Source organism: Rhineura floridana, chromosome 4 (assembly GCF_030035675.1).
Source record: "Rhineura floridana isolate rRhiFlo1 chromosome 4, rRhiFlo1.hap2, whole genome shotgun sequence".
Classification (NCBI taxonomy): domain Eukaryota; kingdom Metazoa; phylum Chordata; class Lepidosauria; order Squamata; family Rhineuridae; genus Rhineura; species Rhineura floridana.
This window is the reverse complement of record NC_084483.1, coordinates 142,370,875-142,390,188: the sequence shown is the minus strand read 5'-3', so window position 1 is coordinate 142,390,188 and position 19,314 is coordinate 142,370,875. Positions and strand designations below refer to the sequence as shown.

General features: G+C 40.7%; 1 protein-coding gene and 1 long non-coding RNA gene across 5 annotated transcripts; one reads left to right on the top strand and one right to left on the bottom strand.

Moving 5' to 3' along the window:
• Positions 1–1,361: 1,361 nt before the first annotated feature.
• Positions 1,362–9,662, bottom strand: ZBTB18 (zinc finger and BTB domain containing 18). 4 transcript variants are annotated; one of them, XM_061624622.1, is made up of 4 exons: positions 9,138–9,662; positions 6,650–6,732; positions 4,188–4,875; positions 3,989–4,075 (listed from the first exon to the last, which is right to left on the bottom strand). In XM_061624622.1, the coding sequence occupies exons 2-4, from the start codon at positions 6,660–6,662 to the stop codon at positions 4,069–4,071; spliced, it is 708 nt and encodes a 235-aa protein (XP_061480606.1). In that variant the 5' UTR covers positions 6,663–6,732; positions 9,138–9,662; the 3' UTR covers positions 3,989–4,068. The 4 variants fall into 4 exon arrangements, with proteins under 4 accessions (XP_061480602.1, XP_061480604.1, XP_061480605.1 ...); XM_061624618.1 differs by having other exon boundaries at positions 1,362–4,875; positions 9,138–9,656; XM_061624620.1 differs by having other exon boundaries at positions 1,362–4,875; positions 6,650–6,706; positions 9,138–9,656.
• Positions 9,663–9,764: 102 nt separating this feature from the next.
• Positions 9,765–17,511, top strand: LOC133383611 (uncharacterized). Its single transcript, XR_009762350.1, has 3 exons — positions 9,765–9,818; positions 15,720–15,831; positions 17,085–17,511. It is a non-coding gene; the product is annotated as an uncharacterized LOC133383611 (long non-coding RNA).
• The last annotated feature ends 1,803 nt before the right edge of the window (positions 17,512–19,314 follow it).

Sequence of the window (19,314 nt, the reverse complement as noted above, 5' to 3'; positions counted from 1 at the left end):
AGGAATATTTTATTTTTATATGGAAAAACTAATGAGTTGGAAATTAAAATGGCATATCCATGGCAATTATATAGACTCTTAACACACATATACACAAGTAAACCTGAGCATTTGCTTTTAGATTACAGGTACCCATTCAATTCCCTGCCCAAATCCACTTTTAAATGAAGCACTGCAATACTTCAATATTTGTTTTAATCACAACTTCTTACTTAAAAAACTCTGGGTGGAAGAAAAGCATCGTCTGGAAAAATTAAAACTATGTCTATAAGTGAATGCTAAATTCCTACATAGATATGTTTACTGATCTCATGTTTTTCCCTATGTTATTTGAAAATTCTTATTCCAGAGATATAAGGAAGCCTTTTTAGACTTCGTGTATTATTTTTAAAGTGACAATCTGAATTTTACTTGCCATAAGCAATTTCAGCATGTACAAAGATGAAGTCTAAACCAGGTATTGAGACAGGTTTCTCCAAGAAAACAGCAATCTTTATAAGATAAGACTCATATAAATTCATTTTATAAAATTTCTAATATATATACTTTTTACATATGTTCAAGTTACAAAGTCATTTATTTGAAATATTAGGATGAGGTGTACTGTGGAAATTGCACCTACCAAATGGCAATATAGCTTTTATTTAGCTTATATATACTCTCTCAATATTTTGTGTGTGCAATATCATATATTTCTCAACTGGTTAGATACTGACTAGGATCACCACCTCAGCATCTTCTATAATGAGGAGACATTTTGGATTACACAGTTAGTAAAGTAGTTCTGTTTCAAAGTTTACCTAGGCATTTTAAAAAAACCTTGTCTACCAAGGTACAACAAATTCATTGATTAATCTGAGAGACACGTTCTTTATTCTTCCATAATGAAAAGTGGCTTGGACAATTTCAGGTAACATAAATGCAAACTATTTGGGAGAGCCACTCTTTCTGTTTTGTGGGGTTCCAGCTGTTAATTAATCATTTCTTCAAAATGCGACTTTTTCTCCCTACCCAATCCCAATTCACATTCTACGTCATGTAAATCAGATTTGAGGGATTTAGAGTTTAACACCTTTATAAAACTTAGAATAGTGTTACTTGGTGAATATCATAGAAGCTATTCTCTCTCTACGGGATAATGGAAAACTATGTACCAATGCTTTTTAGAAATACAGCATTTTAAAATGTTACACTTGCCCAATATAAACATTTGTATGACAGAACCATTTTAAACAGTAAGATTATTCCACAAAATCAGCAAGAGGAATCAGGACAAAAAAGTAATATATATGCACAGTATCAAAAATGCTCTACAATTGAAAAGTTTAAAAAGGGTAGAAGACAACTAATTGATTTCTCAGTATGTATAATTTATTGCAGTTAGCACACAGTTTAAAAATTCACCAACACACCAATAGTACAAAACTAAACAGCATTATAAGTTATTCCCCCTCCCCCTCAGGAAAATAAAACATACTATGATTGTCAAAGCTAGATGTCAGTCTAATTTTTAGAACCAAAGAAGAATGTGAAACTAAAAGGCAATCCCCTCCCCCCAAAAAACAATCACTCACGTCCACAAAAAAATTCCAAAAGTAGTCCATTTTTCTCAGACACTGATTGTCTTTTCTAAATTAATAAGAATGTATTTTTAAAACCTAAAGACTATTCAAGTAACTAAAAATAATGCTCCAAGGCCATTTTCACAGCTTTTTTTGTTTTAAATGCCATTACAGCCAAATTAACATACATTTAACCAAAATATTTCCAAAACAGTCCAGCAATACACAATGGAGTTTTCCATTCAGTTTCTTAAGCACAAAAATAGGCTATGTTTACAGTAGTTAAGGCGATCAAATTCTAAACAAAAGCGGAAAGAAGAAAAAACAATTTTCCATGCTACTCCCATAGACCTTATTTGTAAGTGCAAGACAGGAAAACAAACACTGTGCAAAATGCTTTTGCCCCATGTGTTGATCATTAAAACCACACGTCAGGCTGCAGTCTTTGCTGCTTAGATACACAGTTCACAAACCCTCCCCCAACTTTTCTCCTGCCGTTCCCCTACCCTACCCCATCCCATCTCATGCCAATCAAGGTTTTCTAGTCCTTTCAGCCCGGGGCTTTTTCACTCCATAGAATCTTTTCAAGGGGCGAAAAATGAATGACCTATTGTTAATCTGTGCAACAGGAATTCTAAAAATGCTCATAGGGGTAATGTATGCATCTAACATTGGAATTGGCATGAATTTTGTGCAATCAGATTTTTCTTTGATAAATGTACACTGCACATGCAAATCTCTAAGCCTGTTTGTAAACATTACTATCTTCCTTTACATAGCTAAAATCAACATGTAGCTTTTGTTCAACTTAAAGACAGTGGGCAATTAATTTAAATTATATAAAATAAAAAACAGTGCATTTATGTTCTTCATAACACCAATTTTTCCAGTGGTGTTTTTTTCCTACAAAAAATTAAATAAGTTTTAAAACTCACTCATTAAAGTTATACAATCCAAACAAAGACAAAAATATACTGAAACACATGCATTTCCGTAGCATTAATATTTACTTTTCAAGACTCAACTGAGAGCATTAATACAACTTGTAAATTTCCTTGACACCCCCCAGCCCATTGAATCAATTACAGTATACAACAGTAATTCACATTTTAAATGCACAGTTTGCAACTGCTGAAGTTGCAACATTCTTTTTCATCCCAACCACACCTTTACACAGTCCCAGCAATTCCAGTGTATTTTCAAAAAACCTGGTTTTCTTTTTAAATTGGGAACTGTTGTAATCCACAAATTACAATATCTCAACTGCTTGTTTAAAAATAGTTACTCCAGCATTTTGGAAATTGAACCTTTTGGGTCTAAAAGCATTCAGGTTTCCCACAGCTAGAAAAGATGCATGCGGTTGTTAAAAAATTTAAACAAATTGATAAACACTGGAGGGGATTTCTCTTTGCTTTTTGTTTTAAATGGAGTTTGAAATGATGCAGTGTTGCAAGTCAGGTTAAATAGAGTCTAAAAATCATGTTTTTCATATGCAGTTTTGTTTAAAAGAAGTACTTGATGGGGAAACATGGGGAAATGTTTATGAAGTTTATCAGTCTCATTTCCATAGTTCATATTATCAGAGCACTAAGTAGTAAAATGTTCATGCCGCCTTAAAGTGCATAAAACAAGCTAATGGCCAAACTTTCAGTTCAAGGAAACAAGACTGCTTTTAGACTGTACCACAACTATATAGATTTATATATATATTAATTATATATATAAAAATTTTATTTCCAAAGTTCTTGCGAGCTATCTTCTAATGTCCAGTCTCTGACAGTAGGTAAGCTCAGTGCTTCACTTTTGACAGACAATGAGTTCACTAACTCACAGTGAAACTTCCGAATATGTCTGTAAAGGTCTCCAGACTGTGTGAACCTGCGTTCACACCACTTGCAAGCATGAGGCTTCTCCCGTGTGTGAACTACGGCATGGCGGCTCAGATTGTGGGAGTACTGGAAGCTCTTTCCACACTGGGTACAAGTGTAGGGTTTTTCACCTGAATGAGTCCTCTCATGACGTTTCAAGGTGTACATGCAAGAAAAAGTCTTACCACACAAGGAGCAGGTCGGGACATTGACATCAGTGGCAGGCTTGCTGCGGATCCCGTCCTGCTCTCGAAAGTGCGTACTTAAGTGAATCTGCAGAATGTGGGGACTAGGAAAGACTTTGTTGCAGAGGGGACACATGAAAATTTGGCCTGCAGGATTAAGTATGTTGGAGACATAAGGGAGCAGACTGCTGTCCATATTCCCTTCCACCTGAACTCTCTCATTCTCTGGAGTTATCATTTCATCATCACTTGCTTTGTCCTCTCTATCTAGCTCCCTCAGAACAGAATCTTCCCTCATAGGAGCCAGATGGGCTGGCTCATACGGTACCCTGTTATTAGTGCTCACACTTTCTTTCACAGTGCTATGTTCCATGTCATAGTCATTAGTGCCAACATCACTCTCATCACAGGAAGTCTCTTTCTCCACTTTCACCTGCACCAGGTTGCTTCTAATCATGTCCTGTGAAGAGAAATAAGAACTGTTCAAATTCTCAACTCCAGAAAGACTGGACTTGACAGACAAGTCCAGGACACAGTCAACATCTGCCGAATCCCTCATGGAGGTGACAGACCTCTGGGACAAAGACTCTGTTGAGCTGCAGGGGCTGGCTACTGTTTTTCCAGCTGCTGTTGCGTGTGTCTCTGCCTCTCCACCACTCTGGGGAATGCCTGCTGAGTCTGAGGGCAATCTCATCCACATGTTCCCAGGCTCGACCGCCAAGTCTCTTTTGCTAGGCAGGATGCTCAATTTTTCATCTTCTCCTTCATCTTCATCACTGGGTATATCTCCTGCTATGTGGCTACTGCCATCAGAGAGGCTCTCCACTTTGTCTGAACAACTTGAGGCATCTTCTTCCTTTTTTGTACTGTCTGCCTCCGTAGTGGCTTTTTCTTTTAGCTTCTTTTTGCAGACTTTGACAATGTCATACATGTGGAGATAACTGGCAGCTGCTAGCACATCTTCAATGGGCAAGTCTTTGAACTGGAGTTTCCCTTCATACATGAATTCAAGCAGGAGAGCGAAAGCTGGGGCTGTAACAATGTCGCTGTTCAGATGAACAATGTCTCTTTTGTCCAGCTGGTCCTTGTAAAATAGGTGGAAATACATGCTGCATGAAGCCAGCACAGCTCTGTGTGCTCGGAATTGGGCATCTCCTACCAGAACAGTGCAGTCACAAAGAAAACCCTGATGTCTCTGCTCACTCAGACACTGTAGTAAATGCCTACTATGGTCAGGAAACTCCATGCTGTCTTCATAACCTAGAAGCAAAAAAGATTTAGTTAAGCATGGGAAGCTATCATTATATGCTTACACATTATTACGTTTGATAAACTAACAGTTTCTATAAGATATAAAGTTAGTAATGAACCACATTTGCAACACCATGTAACAAACTATATGGACAAATTAGTCAACTTTTCATGGCTTCTTTCTGTTCAACAATCCTCTTTCTCCATCTTCCATAGTTATATTAACAGTTTATTTAATGATAAAGAGGGAGGGAGGGGGAATCAAGTATGAAGCTTTATTAAGTTAAATGTTACAACAAATCTTGCAATGTGAAGGCAGAAGCAAAAACTTGAAATGAAACATTCATAATTCTACAGAGAAGGGGTAAAAAAATCTTTAACTGGTCAAGACTGCAATGGCTTCTCTTCTAAAATGCTTTGGCAGACGTAAAATGTTGGCCTCATCTGTGAATGCTAGCTTTTTCAGTTCTCTCTTTTGAAAAGAAACTCTAATTCATAGGCAAAAACTTTAAAATCAAAACAAGTGAAAGTTGTACAGAAGGGGTTGCTACTATATTAATCCTATAGATGGAGAATGTTTCAATTGATATGCAGTAGTAATAAAAATATTTCAGAAATATTTAATAATTTCTTCTTTTTCCCCCTTCAGGGCACTATTGAGACAGTTTGGTCTGTATTTAGAAGAGAAGATTTTTAAAACAAGCACTATAAGTTTCTACTTTAAAGCTTTAACTATTTTCCTTATTTCTGTGATTTGCAATCTAAGTTTTGCTAAAGCAGTTATATGCTGTAGCTGCATCTTTGTGCAGAGAGATACATTCTTAAAAGTTACAATCCTATTCCAAGTATATTCTATAAAATGCTACTGCTAAAATAAAGCAAGAAGATTTACAATACAATCACTTTAAGTGCCCCACAGCCAACATCAATCCTAATCCTTAAGAGGGCTAAAAATAAAGATTGGAGGGCAGCTCACAAGGTAGCTGTGATCAAATTAGGAGGCTGAAAGGACAGAGAGGGACGAAGAAGGAAGCTTATAAACATCTGATCCAGCTGACTGTGGCCATATGGCAGCTGCTGCCCAGATAAAGAGATTAAGAATAGAGGAGTGCGATTACAGCTGTCTGGCCAATTCAGGCAGCTCAAATCTACAAGTTCTAAATTAGTCGTGAACACAAAAACCTCCCCTCAAACAATCATTGTTGTATTGAAATGAACTTCCTTAATATATACCAAAGAAATAAAAAAAGGGGGGACTAGCCAAGTTATCCTCCAGGCGGGGTGGGGGGAAGAATGATTTCAATTTTTCAAAAAGAGTAAGGTTGCAGATTTCTGGACTTCTCAGTGGCTCCATCTTTAAGAATAAAGTTGAATAGTGGAAACCACAGCACACAAGACATTCATATGTACTTTAGTTTCTATGTTGCATGTTATTTCAAATTCTTTTTTATCCGTTAAGTAGCAGAACTACTAGGAATTTCTAACTACTGCATGGCCACAGCATTTATTCCCTACAATATGAATTGCTCTCTCAGTGACCAAGAGAATAAAAACAGGGGGGCTACATCATTTAAAGAGTTACTCTTGATACAACTGCACAAGAACAAACAGGTCAATACATATTCCGAGTCTTAATTACAGTACAAACTCTTATCACATTTTCACTGAATCACACTTCTTCTTCCTAAACCTTATTAAACAAATAATGGGATTTTTATTTTGAAATTAAATAAATAAACACCAAGAGAAAAACACACTGTAGCTAGCCTACTGCTGTTCCTACCTTTAGCACACATAAACCTGATTAAGTCCTTTTGTCCGAGTCTTGTTGGCTCCAGGTCTGTTAGATCGGTGGAAAAAAGCAGACTAAGAGAGACAGATGCAAAGTGGAGATGATGTTAGAGAGGAATGAGATACCTTCCCTACACACTGATCTGCAAACACACTCACTCCCTGTCTGTGTGTTAGAATAAAAGGCTGAGGGATGGCAGGCTGTCAGCTGCTCTGACATCATGTTCAGATGGAAATGCTACCTCCAGCTGTGCTCCTTTTAATGCCATATGCTACTCCTCTACACTCCTGCCACCAGCTTTTTCTTAGGAGAACTTTTTTTGTCTGTTAGTATAAACAAAATACTTCAAAGTCTCTTTTTTCAAAACTTTCCAACACAGAAAAGTAAAAAAAAAAATCCTTAAACATATGGGGCTCCACTGCACGTACAGTGTAGCAAACCTTCTGTCATAACTTTGCGGAGTCTTTCATATATTGAGAACTTACTCAAGTCACACCCACCTATTTTGCTGAACCCAGAGGTTTGTTTTAAAATGATAACTTTTATCCAACTGCTTTAACTCAATGAACCCCTTCTATGGATTTAGAGAGGATTTAAACAAACAAAAAAATACAACTGTGCAGATACTATACCCTGTCAAAGCATTTTAGTCATGGCAAAAAAAGAAAGAGACTGCTTAGGAATTTATATACAGTAGTGAATCCCAATGTTCCTTCAAAAGCAGTTAATATAAATTAAATAGGGAGTCCAAACAAGTTGTACTGCAGATTTTGCTCTTGAAAAATCATGACAAAGAAAATAATACCTCTCCTTCTCTTACTTCATTCTCTTCCTGTAAAATATTGTGTATTGTTGCTCAAATGAGGATTGTGAAGTAGAATCTATTTAGTCTGTGCTTTGAAATATTAAACAGTAATTTTGTTTTTAATTAATGAGGCAACAGTACCACCACCTGCATTAAAATATAACTATTTTTACTGTACAGGCACACAGAAGACCCATTCGTGAGAATGGAAAAAACCATATGACCTCTTTTGACTTGACAGGATACTATCATTAATACAGGACAAATAAGCTAAGACAAAATGTGCTGTTCGACATAGCAGAACGAACAAGACTCCCAGACTGCCTTTCCCAGGCCATCAACTAACTTATGCTCAATGAACTAACTTCTCAGCACCATTCTGCATAACTAAGCACACCTACTTTATGACAGCAGCTATCACCTAAACCAAGCCTTACCCTAGTTGCCACCATTCTTAACAGAATATCACAAATTAGAGAAAGAATCTGGGTGAATATGGCACACACACACAGAGAGAGACTTTCTGGCAGTTTAACACACACACCTCTTCACTCTTCTTGGAGAGACAAAGTTGAAGATTAAGCCAACTATAACTTAATCCACCCCTCTGAAACTCTGTAAAGTGTACAGACCAAAAGCAAATCAGATGCACAGAAGTGGGAGGTGGGAGAGGAACAGCAACACAGACAGGAAAGAAGAAAGGAGCCAAATGCAAGACCAGACCAGATTACAGTAGCCAAAGCAACAACAAAAGGAAAGTAACTAGAAGAGCTGAACCCAAGAGTCCTGGGTGGGAGCAGAGCTCTCTCCTCATCCGCCCCGACTTGTCTCCACAGCTGCATTGCTCCTCACATCACCTACCCCCCCCTTGACCTTCTGAGCCGCAAGACAAAACACATGCACGCTGCCTCTGCCACACACAAAGGACTTCAGCTTTGCTCCCCCAACTGTTTATGAGCTTTAGTCCAGACCCACCCCCGCAAAACCTCCTCCCTCCCTCCCTATGCGAAGCCTCGCAAACTCTTTGCGCCTTGCAAACTCCTGACTCAGGGACCGAACCTGCTTTATTTGACATCTACACGTACAGCCAACACGTAGCTCCCCCTCTTCCCTGGTGCTATGCAACCTGCTCCCACCACCCAACCCTCTTATCATTCAGAGCAGGCGTCTTTCCATCCTGACCTATTAACCGTCTGCCCCATCTCCTGACCCCAGCAAACTCCTCAACCCTACAACACCTCTTGGGTCCTGGTCTTTAGAGTTCACTTCCAAAGCCAGATCCCACCTCTTCCATCGCCCCCACCCCACCCCACCCCACCCATCAAAGCGTCCTCTCCCCTCCCCCCAACCTCTTAAACCTTTTTTTCCAGCTTACTTTTACTAGGTCACCAGTTGCCTATACTCCTCCAAGGGCCCTTCTCTTTTGCTGCCTCCCCCCCACAACTTACTACCCCATGTTCCTCGACTACCCCGGCCCTCTCTAACCCCCGGCCCTCTCTAACCCCCCGGCCCCCAGAGCTTGTCAACTGCCCCTCAACAGTCTACCACTGCTCCCAGACAACCTGCTGCGCGCCTTCCCTTCTCACCGGCAAGGGGACGCTGCAGCCCAGCCACCCCCAACCCCCACGACCCCCTCTTCGCCCAGTCCCATCGGGGGTCACGGTCGGGACTCACACTCCAGAGCGGCCCCCAAGTTCCAGCCGCGCTCCTCCCTGAGCCGCCGTTTCCTCTTCCTCCTCCGACCGCCGCAGTTGCCCCCCTCCGCCGCTCTGGGCTCCCCGTGGCCCCCGCCCGGCGTCCCGCTCGCTCCCCGCCTCCGAGGCAGTGAGTGAGTGAGGGGCCACCAAGCGGGGCAACGAGAGCGGGGGGGGAGAAGAAGGCGGGCGGAGGGTGGGAGCGAGGCGACCCCCCGCTCTGTCTCAGTGGTTCCCCATGGCAGCGCCCTGGAGGATCCCGGGCCGGCAGAGCGGGAAGGAAGGAAGGAGGGAGAAGGGGCGGGGAACCAGGCGCACGCAGCGCAAGAGCACGCACGGCGGCGGCGGCGGCGGCGGCGGCACAGACGGGCCCGGGCTGCGGCAGCCAGATGTTTCCTTTGCTCCCCTCCTTCCTTCCTTCCTTCCTTCCCCGACCAGTTTCCCTGACAGCGCAGCCGGCCCACAGCTCAACTCTCTCCAATCAGAGGGAAAGAGTGCCGCTAATCGACAGCCAAAGCCCGCCCAATGGCAAGAGAAGAAAGCAAAGAAAACTCGGGGCTGCGGCTAATCATAGTTCTGGGGGCGGGGCTAACAGCTCCACAGGCTGGGCAGAGGGCGAGTCGCTGGGTTCTGAGAAGAGGGCGGGGATTCGTAGTCCCGGGTCAGTCCGCGCGTCCTTCTTCTTTCCTTCACTGCAGTCTCGGCCTCGGGAGGAGCGAGAGAGGGGAAGTAGCTGTGTGGGTTTTTTTCTTCTTTTTCTCATGCGCTGTCTCTGGACGCAGTGCATGGTGGGGAATAACGGCCATCGGTCTCGGGTGGGATAGGCAGAGTGTTATAGGAGTGAAAGGCGAGGCCTGCCTGAAGGCTTGTCTGAGATCAAATACCTGCTAGTGATCTAGCTCTTGCTGCTGCTGGACTAATGGCTCTTAATAGATGCCTGTCCAGTCATTTCCGCTAAGAGAAACTCCCTCCTCTCTAACTTCTCCTGCCTAGCAAATTCTTAGTTACTGAAGGACTCTTTGGTTTGGTTGTACTGCCTTCAGGTCGATTCCGACTTATGGTGACCCTATGAATAGGGTTTTCATGGTAAGCGCTATTCAGAGGGGGTTTAGCCTTCCTCTGAGGCTGACAGGCAGTGAGTAGCCCAAGGTCACCCAGTGAGCTTCATGGCTGTGTGGGGATTCAAACCGCGGTCTCCCAGGTCGTAGTTCAATACCTTAACCACTACAGTGTTCCCCCCTCCCCACCGTTTTAACTCCTACTTTTCCTTTAATGGTTTCAACCCATTTCAGGTTGTTATATTTTCAGGGGATGCGGTGAACAATTATTGCTACCTTTTTGGGGACCTAATCTTTATCAATTTGAAAAGAAGCAGGATCTTCTGCTGTCTCTTCTGACAGGCACTCTGCTTCTTTTTCCTAGGTTTTTCATATCCACTTCTTTTAGCCTTTTCAGTAGGGGGTTAAAATTACACAGGGACATTTTTCTCCAACACCAAGAAGAGTGTGCTGTGTCTGTTGGATATTGTGTTGCCTCAGGGATCTTAAGGCAACAGAAACCTTTTCTCTTTTCAAAGAACAACATCTCTATTTTTGCCTTCTGAACCTGTTATCCTTTTAAAAACCCTGTTAAAGAAATCACAACCAGATACACATCCACTGCATGCAGGGTTATGGTCATAGGCTTTCTGATCAGAAGGAATGACTTCTTCACTGTGGCAATCTTATTTTAGAATGTAAGCACTGATACTCTGACTTCTGCTTGGTGGGCTATTAGATCACCAGCATGAGTAAGGGAAAGGACAGGACAACATAATGCAATGGATTACCCTTTTGTCCTGATCAGTCAGGACTGTAAGGTTCTGAAAGTAAAAATTTGGGGGTGTCTTACAATGAGTTTACACAAAGCCTCACCTGAGTTTGTTTCCCTTCTGTAATAGTGTGCATTGGTTTATATTGCAACTCAATTGAGAGACTATGCCCTCCACCAGAGTACTACTGTCCTCTAAAAAAACTTACGTAGTTGAGTTTTCCTTGTTCCCCCTCAGTTGCTTGTTCTTTTACAGAAAGCTCAACATACACATAACTGGAGAGTTATGTTTTGCTGTCCCATAGTTGAAGGAACGGTTGTTTCCAGGCTGCTCTTCAGTCAGTGACTGTCTCTTTAGCCATTTAGTGTTAACAGGGTTAATACTAATTTGCTGTCACTAGGTGTCACTACAGTGTTGTGTGCTACATCTTTGCAGATGTTCAGCCAACACCAGGTGATGGAAAACAAGCATTACAGCACAATTTTAGCGTAGCACACCAAATCAAATGAGGAGAAGCACCCATATATCATCATGAGGGTGTGAGTTTGAAATAGAAATCTGAATCATAGAACATATAATAATCATAAGAAGGTGATCACAAATATTGGACTTACAAAGATTGTAGATAGCCTGACTGCTCCATTAGAAAAAAAATCAAAAACACAATAAAAATAAAGTTGTAATTACAATTTCAGGGGCTCTGCTTGGAGTGAAAGGTTTTAAAGCCTAGAAGCAGCACACTGCACTTCATGTGAAGACTAGGTGATGAGAGGCTGGTGTATTAAGCAACTGCATAAAGGCTCCCCATATGCCCTAGATCAGCTTTTCCAAAATTAGCACCCTCCAGATGTTTGGTTTACATCTGGCTAGGCTGATGGGACTTGTAGACCAAAACATCTGGAAGCCCTTAGGTTGAGGAAGGCTGGCCTAGATTTTCTGACATTACTAAAATGGTATCGAAGGAGCATGTGCTGCAGTGACGTGCACGTTGCTAAGGTAGCATCAATTAAACAACATTAATATGAACTGCTTATGTCAGTTTTTGGTATTTTATCTGTTTTGTATGTTGACGTGACAAAGCTGTTAGTTGATTGTGAAATTCTTCTCTGTACATTGTATCAAATTCACAAAATTTACTATTGTCAAACTCCATAAACTGATTAAGGCTGCAATCCAATACACAGTTACCTGGGAGTAAATCCCATAGAACCTAATGGAGCTTACTTCTGAGTAGACATGTATTGGATTGCAGCCTAAATGTGTCAATCCTTATATCTTCCTTTAGTTAGTGCATCATTAGGAACCAGCTCAGTAAACGTAAATACTACTTGAGTAAATTTAGGCAGTCTTTTGAAACCATGGAATTAACATTTGGCTGCAAGACTGTGGCTATAAATGATAAAGTTGGGGGCAAAGAGTTAGGGTAATTTATTTTCTGACAAAGGGCAGAATTGAAGGCTTATGAAATATGTAAAGTAGCTAACCCCACGAAACATAAAATCTGCCTTCTTTGATTTAGCTTGTATTTTAAGAAAGCTTATGCCATAATAAATAGGTAAGTCTTTAAGGTGCCATAAAACTCTTCGTTGTTTGCTGCAAGAGATTAATACAGCTGGCCCTCTGGAAATGCAGGATGCAGATATTTAAAATAGCTACTTTTCCTGTGTTTACAGATTATTTTGGGGAAAGTATTGGGAGATGAACAGGTGGGAAATTCCTCTTTGGAGTGTCCAAAGCTAGCAGGCATCCCTTTCTTGGGATCATATGTCAGCAAAATTTTCTAATTTTGCGTATGTTATAACATTGCTAAAGGAGCTTTCTTTTATTTTCCTTTTCTTAACTATGTTCAGGGAGGCATGGCCATTTTTTTCTTAACTAAGAAATGCTTACTGGTTTAGATGCTGTTTTAACATACTGGTAAAATAGGAATTAAAAGCAGTTGTCCATTTTCTATCAGAATAGATAAGGTACAATTCTGTGCACACAGTTACATATATTTTGGGCAAATTGATGCCTGATTTCAGTTGCGGTCACAGCGAAGTGGAGGCATGTCAGGATAAAATTGCAACTTCTGACATTAGTTTCCTTCTTGCCCAACACAGTAAGACCTAAGGAGTTCTGGGAGGGAAGAAGGGAACAGCAGGGCTTTATCTGTGTTGCCACTGCCACCATCTTCTATGTATCACTGCAATCATTCTGTATATGAGTGCATAAAATATTTTAAATAGTGGTGGGGGGGGGAAGTGGTAGCAGTAGCAACACTGAAATCTCCAAGAGACTGCGATTTGGCAAGGAACAGCAGGCAGAGGATATTGGAGCTGGGAAGAGAATCTGTGTAAGGCAACAGCTGACGGCAAGGAGGAGCAAGTAAGAGATCCAGTTCATATCTCGTGATAAACCATAGTTAATAGTTTACTGTGAACACAGAGATCTCTCCCGCTTTACCCCTCCCCTAACACAAGCAGGTGCAACAAAGCACAATCCAGTCCCTGGTTTTGTGTTAGCATCTGAACTAGGGTTTGTGGTTTGCTTTGCCCAAACAAGCTCAGTTGTTAAGCCAAGGACAAACATTGTCTTCCCATCATGGTTTGTTTCAAGCAAATTAAACCACGGTCCCTGTTTGGATGCAACACCAAGCCAGGGATAGTGGTTTTTTGCTCTGGTTTGCGCTAGGGGAAGAGCAAAGTGGGAGCCACCTGTGTAGTCATGGTAAACCATTAACGCAGCTTTTAACTCAGCCAGAATTTAGATCCCTGGATCTTGAATTCTAATGTGAACTTAGTTCTCAACACAGTTCTCTTGTGAAAGTCTTTAAGAAAGATTCTAATTGAAAAGAAATGTAGATGTTAGATTGGTCGATACTGAAGTTTTTCTAATGGGAATTTCAAAATCTTTAACATCTCAAGATTTGTTTCATTATACAGAGTTCTGGGAAATGAATGGAATTTCTGCCTTTGGGAATTATACATTAAGAGAGAGAGATTGTAAAGTGCCTACTAGGTGAGATGGAAGTCAGCTTCAAGTTGGATCAAGTGGAATGATGATTTAAATTGCAACAGGAACTAATACAGGAGAAGAACTGGACCTGCCTCTAGCCCCATGCATTTCTCCCCCAAACTGTTTTGGGTTTTTTTTGGTCATCTTGATTCTTGTGAGAATTATTTGCTGTTATAGAACATCACCAGGGTAGAGGAGAAGTTAAAAAGTGGTTTGGGAGAAAAGGGTGGGTGAGTGGATTGGTGAGACTTAATCCCCCCCCCACACACACACATGTTACACTTTAAAGTGCACACACACCCACACACATTGTTTTATAGGGATCTGGTGGCAAACCAGATTCTGTACAATCTGCTGCTGTCATACCATCTTTTGCCCTAAGCCTCTGTGAGAAAAAAATTAAATACAAACAGGAGCTGTTAACTGGAGTGCATTTTTTTCCGTACAACATCTGGCAATACATCTGGCCTCTGCATACATTTATAAAACACCTTTCATGTCAGGCATCCCTGGGTAATACACAAAACAAGCAAAAATTTAAGTGATGAGTTTTCATAAGCTAAAGAGAACAAGAATGTATCTCATTGATTGTACAGGTTAATCCCATTCATTCTGTTCTCAAGAAAAGAAAAGAAAGAAATCATTTGGGAGGACATATTACAGTGAATCTAGGAAAACTCTTCCACCTTTAAACATGCTAACTTTAGTTTATAACTCCCAAGCAACACAACCTGAAGCTTGCTGGCTTGCACTCGGTACTGATGCTGCAGTATTAAACTGTATTATTGTGTCTATCTCTCTCTCTTTGTGTATCAACTCGGTTAGTGATGCACACACAGAGCAAGTCTTTAACACTGAGGTCCTGTCTTCCTATTTTAAGTGGCTTTCTACAGAGAAACCTAAGATCTCATCATGTCAGTTTGAATGAAAGTAAGTCCCCTGGACATCACCCAAGACAATACCTAGTTCTCCCTGGATCACCCTTTTGTTTATTCTTACAAGCTCTACCTCTGACCACACAAATTGATCCTAATCATTTTTACTCAGAAGTAAGACCCATTAATTTCAGTGGAACATCTGCAAGTAAGAGAGTTTAGGATTGCAGTCTTACATGGATCTTCATAGGATCTGAATACACATTGTTTTTTGAAGAGAAAAGCTTCTGCCTTCCTGAAGCATACATGAACAATGGCTCTGTACTTTCAATTTAGTGATAATAGATGTATTTCATTAATGTTATTCTCTATTGATAAGCCCAGGCATTTTATTGCGGAGGTCTTTTCTTACATGCTCTTGTGGGTTTTTTATGTATTGTTTTGTTTGTGGATATTGCTGTCATCTTTTAAATTTTTGGATATTTCATGAGTAGGAAGGTGGGACTTTGCCCTGATTTTGGATAGGAGCCACGTGAAACTGGTCATTTATCCTTGCATTATATGCCTCCCCAATCCATCAGCTTCTTATCCTTTATGCCACTGTAATTATACTAGCATAAGCTTAACACTGATTTAAGATCATGATAGCAGAACCACATTGCTATGTTGTCATAATCTGGTAGTTACACAAGGACGGGGATTTAGTTGCAATCCTATCCAATTCCTCATCCATCTGGTGTAGCTTGAGAGTAGGATTGCTCTGTGAATTTTGTTCATTGATCTGCTGCTGCATTGCTATTAATTTAAGTCTATTTTTAAAAATTAGTCAGATCCCACAAAACTGCCTAATGCTTATTCTGCATTTTACTTCCTGTTATAGCTGATTACAGAGACAGAAGCTGTCTTCTTCCAATCAGTCTGTCTGTGTTGCTCAGTTCATTCACCAGCTCATCTAATTGCATGATGCCATATGTTATTATCTTGTGTGAAAGGTATGGAGAAAGAGAGGGCTTGAACAAATCTGCACACAAGTGGTAGAACGTAACAACACAGTTACCATGAAGAAAAAAGTGCATACAGTAGAATAATCTTATCTGGGCTCTTTGGGAAAGAGGTAACTATTTATAATTTAAAGGTGGCCAAAACAGAGGAAAGCAAGGACAGCAATAACAAAAAGTATCCAGAGGAATCAAATCTTGGATAAAACCAAGATTTAATTTTATTTAAGTTGTCAGCAAAGTGTGTAAAGGCAGGAAGTATCATCTGTTCAGACTATTTTGCTAAGAAGAGAAAAACAAGTTTTGAAGAACAGGGATTAATTTGTGAATTTGTCTCATTCTTTATCATGCTTCCAGCCAATGTGCAACAAGGGAATCAGCTTGCTCTTTTGTGGCTTCTTAGAAAAAATTCTCTTCCTTCCAGCAGCCAATAAAAGACCTAGCTCTTCCAACAGGAAGAGGCTGAGCCTGTTTCTCACATTAGTAGCAAGCCAACAGTAAGGGCCATATATTGTGTATCTGGGGTTTCAATTACCTGGGCTTCAAAGGTTGCTCTAGGGCAGCTTACCACAAGCTGGTGCACTCCAGATGTTGCTGGCCTACAGCTCCCATAATTCCCTCACCATTGGTCATGCTGGCTGGTGCCGATGGGAACTGGAGTCTAACAACTAAGGGCACTAAGTTGGGGAAGGCTGTTTTAGGTCATTTACTTGAGTGCAGCAAAGAGACAATGGTAGCTTTTATACCTTGGGAACAGATGGTAGGTAGCTCTTATGTTGATTGGCAGACTCCAGAATAAACCAGGCCTTCCTGAATTCAGCCTGGTTCCAACTGCAGCCTCAGCTATTACATATGACAGGGTTATATATGATAGATTTAATAGTGGTATTTATCTGTTCTTATTGTTTGTTTATTTGGCTGGAATTGTATCATCTTTTTATGCTGCAGTCCACCTTGGGATTGATAAAGGCTAGAAATTTGATGAATAAGCAAATACAGAGAACTGAGAAAATATTGGGTGGAATCCAACTGACGTTGCTCCACTGACGGGAGGTAATCCCTCCCTGCAACTCCCCAGTCCTCCCATATTTTCTTTGGAGGATTAGGGGAGCTCTCTGGAGCAGATTTGGTGGTTGTGTAAGGGGGCTGGAAGAGGAGTAGGTTTTGCTGATGCCTTCCATCAGCAAAGCAGCACCAGTTGGATTCCACCTTCAATACTAAAATCAACATTTCTTCCTATTTTTCAGATACTGTAAGAAAGCTGTAAAGTTCTCACTGGAGAATCTCTCCTTGGGTGACAAGACACTTGGATGTAAATCCAGATCTTTTGCTTCTTTTTAGTAGGCTACCTGTCAAACAATTAAACCGGTCAAAGCTTTCTGAAGTCTGTTGGATTTGTGATAGTTCAATATGTGAATCAGAGCCTCCACCTTAATGTTCTTAGAATAGTTGTTGGAAAAAGAATTTGGAATTTCACAAAACTATCTAACTAGAAAGCATAAAATATTGTATTTTCATTTGCATGGCTTGCTGGCTTTTATGTGGCAGATCCAATAACAACAAGCTACACTAAGCTCATAAAACAAAGTAAGACGAGCGGCTCCTTTTTTTAATGGCCCAGTGCAACAGTTATGGCTGACAGCCTTTCATAATTCATCTTAAACCTGGATGCCTGTATTTCTTATTGCTTAAATGAATATTAAACTGTGAGGGCCACAAAGAGTATTTGAGCATCTTTTGAAGCACCTGATTCAGATCTTTCTTTTGCAGCACGGCTGAGAAGCTTCAGTCTAATGTACATTGCTACTACTATGATATCCAGTGTCTTGTATTAGGTACAATTCACATAGGTCATTTATGTCTCATACTAAGTACCTCTAAAAGGAGGCTCTTCTTCTGCACTCCATCTTTCATGTTCTACATTGCATCCTTCATCTGTCAGTCCTAGTCCTAAAAGGAAAGCTGTGCAACACATTTAAATGAGGTCTGGGCACCAAAAATTAATATTAATTCTTTATTAAACCTATTTGTGTGCTGAATAGGGGAGTGCCTGCTACCTTCCCTTCTCATGGTTAATATCAACAGCTGATCGATGTACTAGGGGCTTTTTATTGGGACAGTACAGGAGCTGACAACCTTTTTGGATCAGAGGGCATATTTCAGATTTTAAGGGGGACACCATTCACAAAATGACTGCCACAGGGGTATGGTATAACACATCCTTTCCTAACTAGTGGGCCACCAGATGTTGTTGGACCACAACTCTCATCAGCCTCAGCCAGCATTGCCAATGGTCAGGAAAGATGGGAATTGTGGTCCAACAACATCTGGTGGCCCACTAGTTGGGAAAGGCTGGTATAACACAAAATTAGAGAGTAGTCATGGTGAAGCTTTTCCCATAATTGCATTTCCATACTAGAAAAGGCTTGACCTGTTGAATTTCTGCTGGCCATATAGCTGTGGTTTTCCCCAGTGCCAACCCTAGTCTGCCAACCTTTACCCACTTACCTGGAAGTAAGCCCTATTAAACACAAAGAGATTTACTTCTGAGTAGACATACCATTGTACTGTAAGTTAACTATACAGTGAATTCTTAATGAGTCCTTGGTATTTAGCTCCTGCAAAACAGGAGATATGCCTAAGCCTCTTTGCAAAGTTCTCAAATTTACCATTGGGGGGCATTCTTTAATATTCACCTACACTTACTGTGTAGTAGCATTTGCAGAAAATAACTTCTAGGCACTACCTGACCTCAGGCGAACCCAACACAGGAAAGAGGCATCCTGGTTGCTGGGGAAAAAGAAGGGCAAACTAAGGAGATTCCAAGGACTAGAAAAAAAGACAGAAGCAGGAAAAGTGCACTAAAGGGAAAAGTGAAACAGCAGCTTTTTAGGACCCCAGGGATTCCTATTGTCTGGTGTCCAAATAAGTCAGTATCACAGCTCTGACTTCACTCACTGGCTATCAGGCAGGAGCAGCCAGGCTGCCTCATTTCATAGAAATTGCTTAGAAGGATACCTGCATAGTTTACTCCATAACTTTCTTTCTAGGAGGGCTAGAGACTTACTAAAAGAAAGCTCACATTCTGGGCTACCCACTGCAGGCCTTTGTGGGCACCCTGGTGCCTGCATGTGATGGGTTCATGACCCCTGATCTACATAAAGTGGAAAAAATGTACCGATAGTATAAATTTGGGCTGCAACTCCAATATATGTCCTCCTGATTTAGCTGTATGTAGGATTATTGTTTCCAAGGCTTAAAAATAAATTTTGGTTTTTTTCTTTCTTTGTGAAAGAGTCCTGTGGGTGTTGAATGATCTCTTATTCTTAGTCATAAATGTTATCCATTTGTGGGACAGAAAACATAACTGCAAAACAAACCCATTTAATGGATCCCCATATTTAAGCCCAACAGAGTTTCAAAGAAGTGATTCAAAGAAATCAGTAAATTAACTTTATTGGGATACTTTTGTGACAT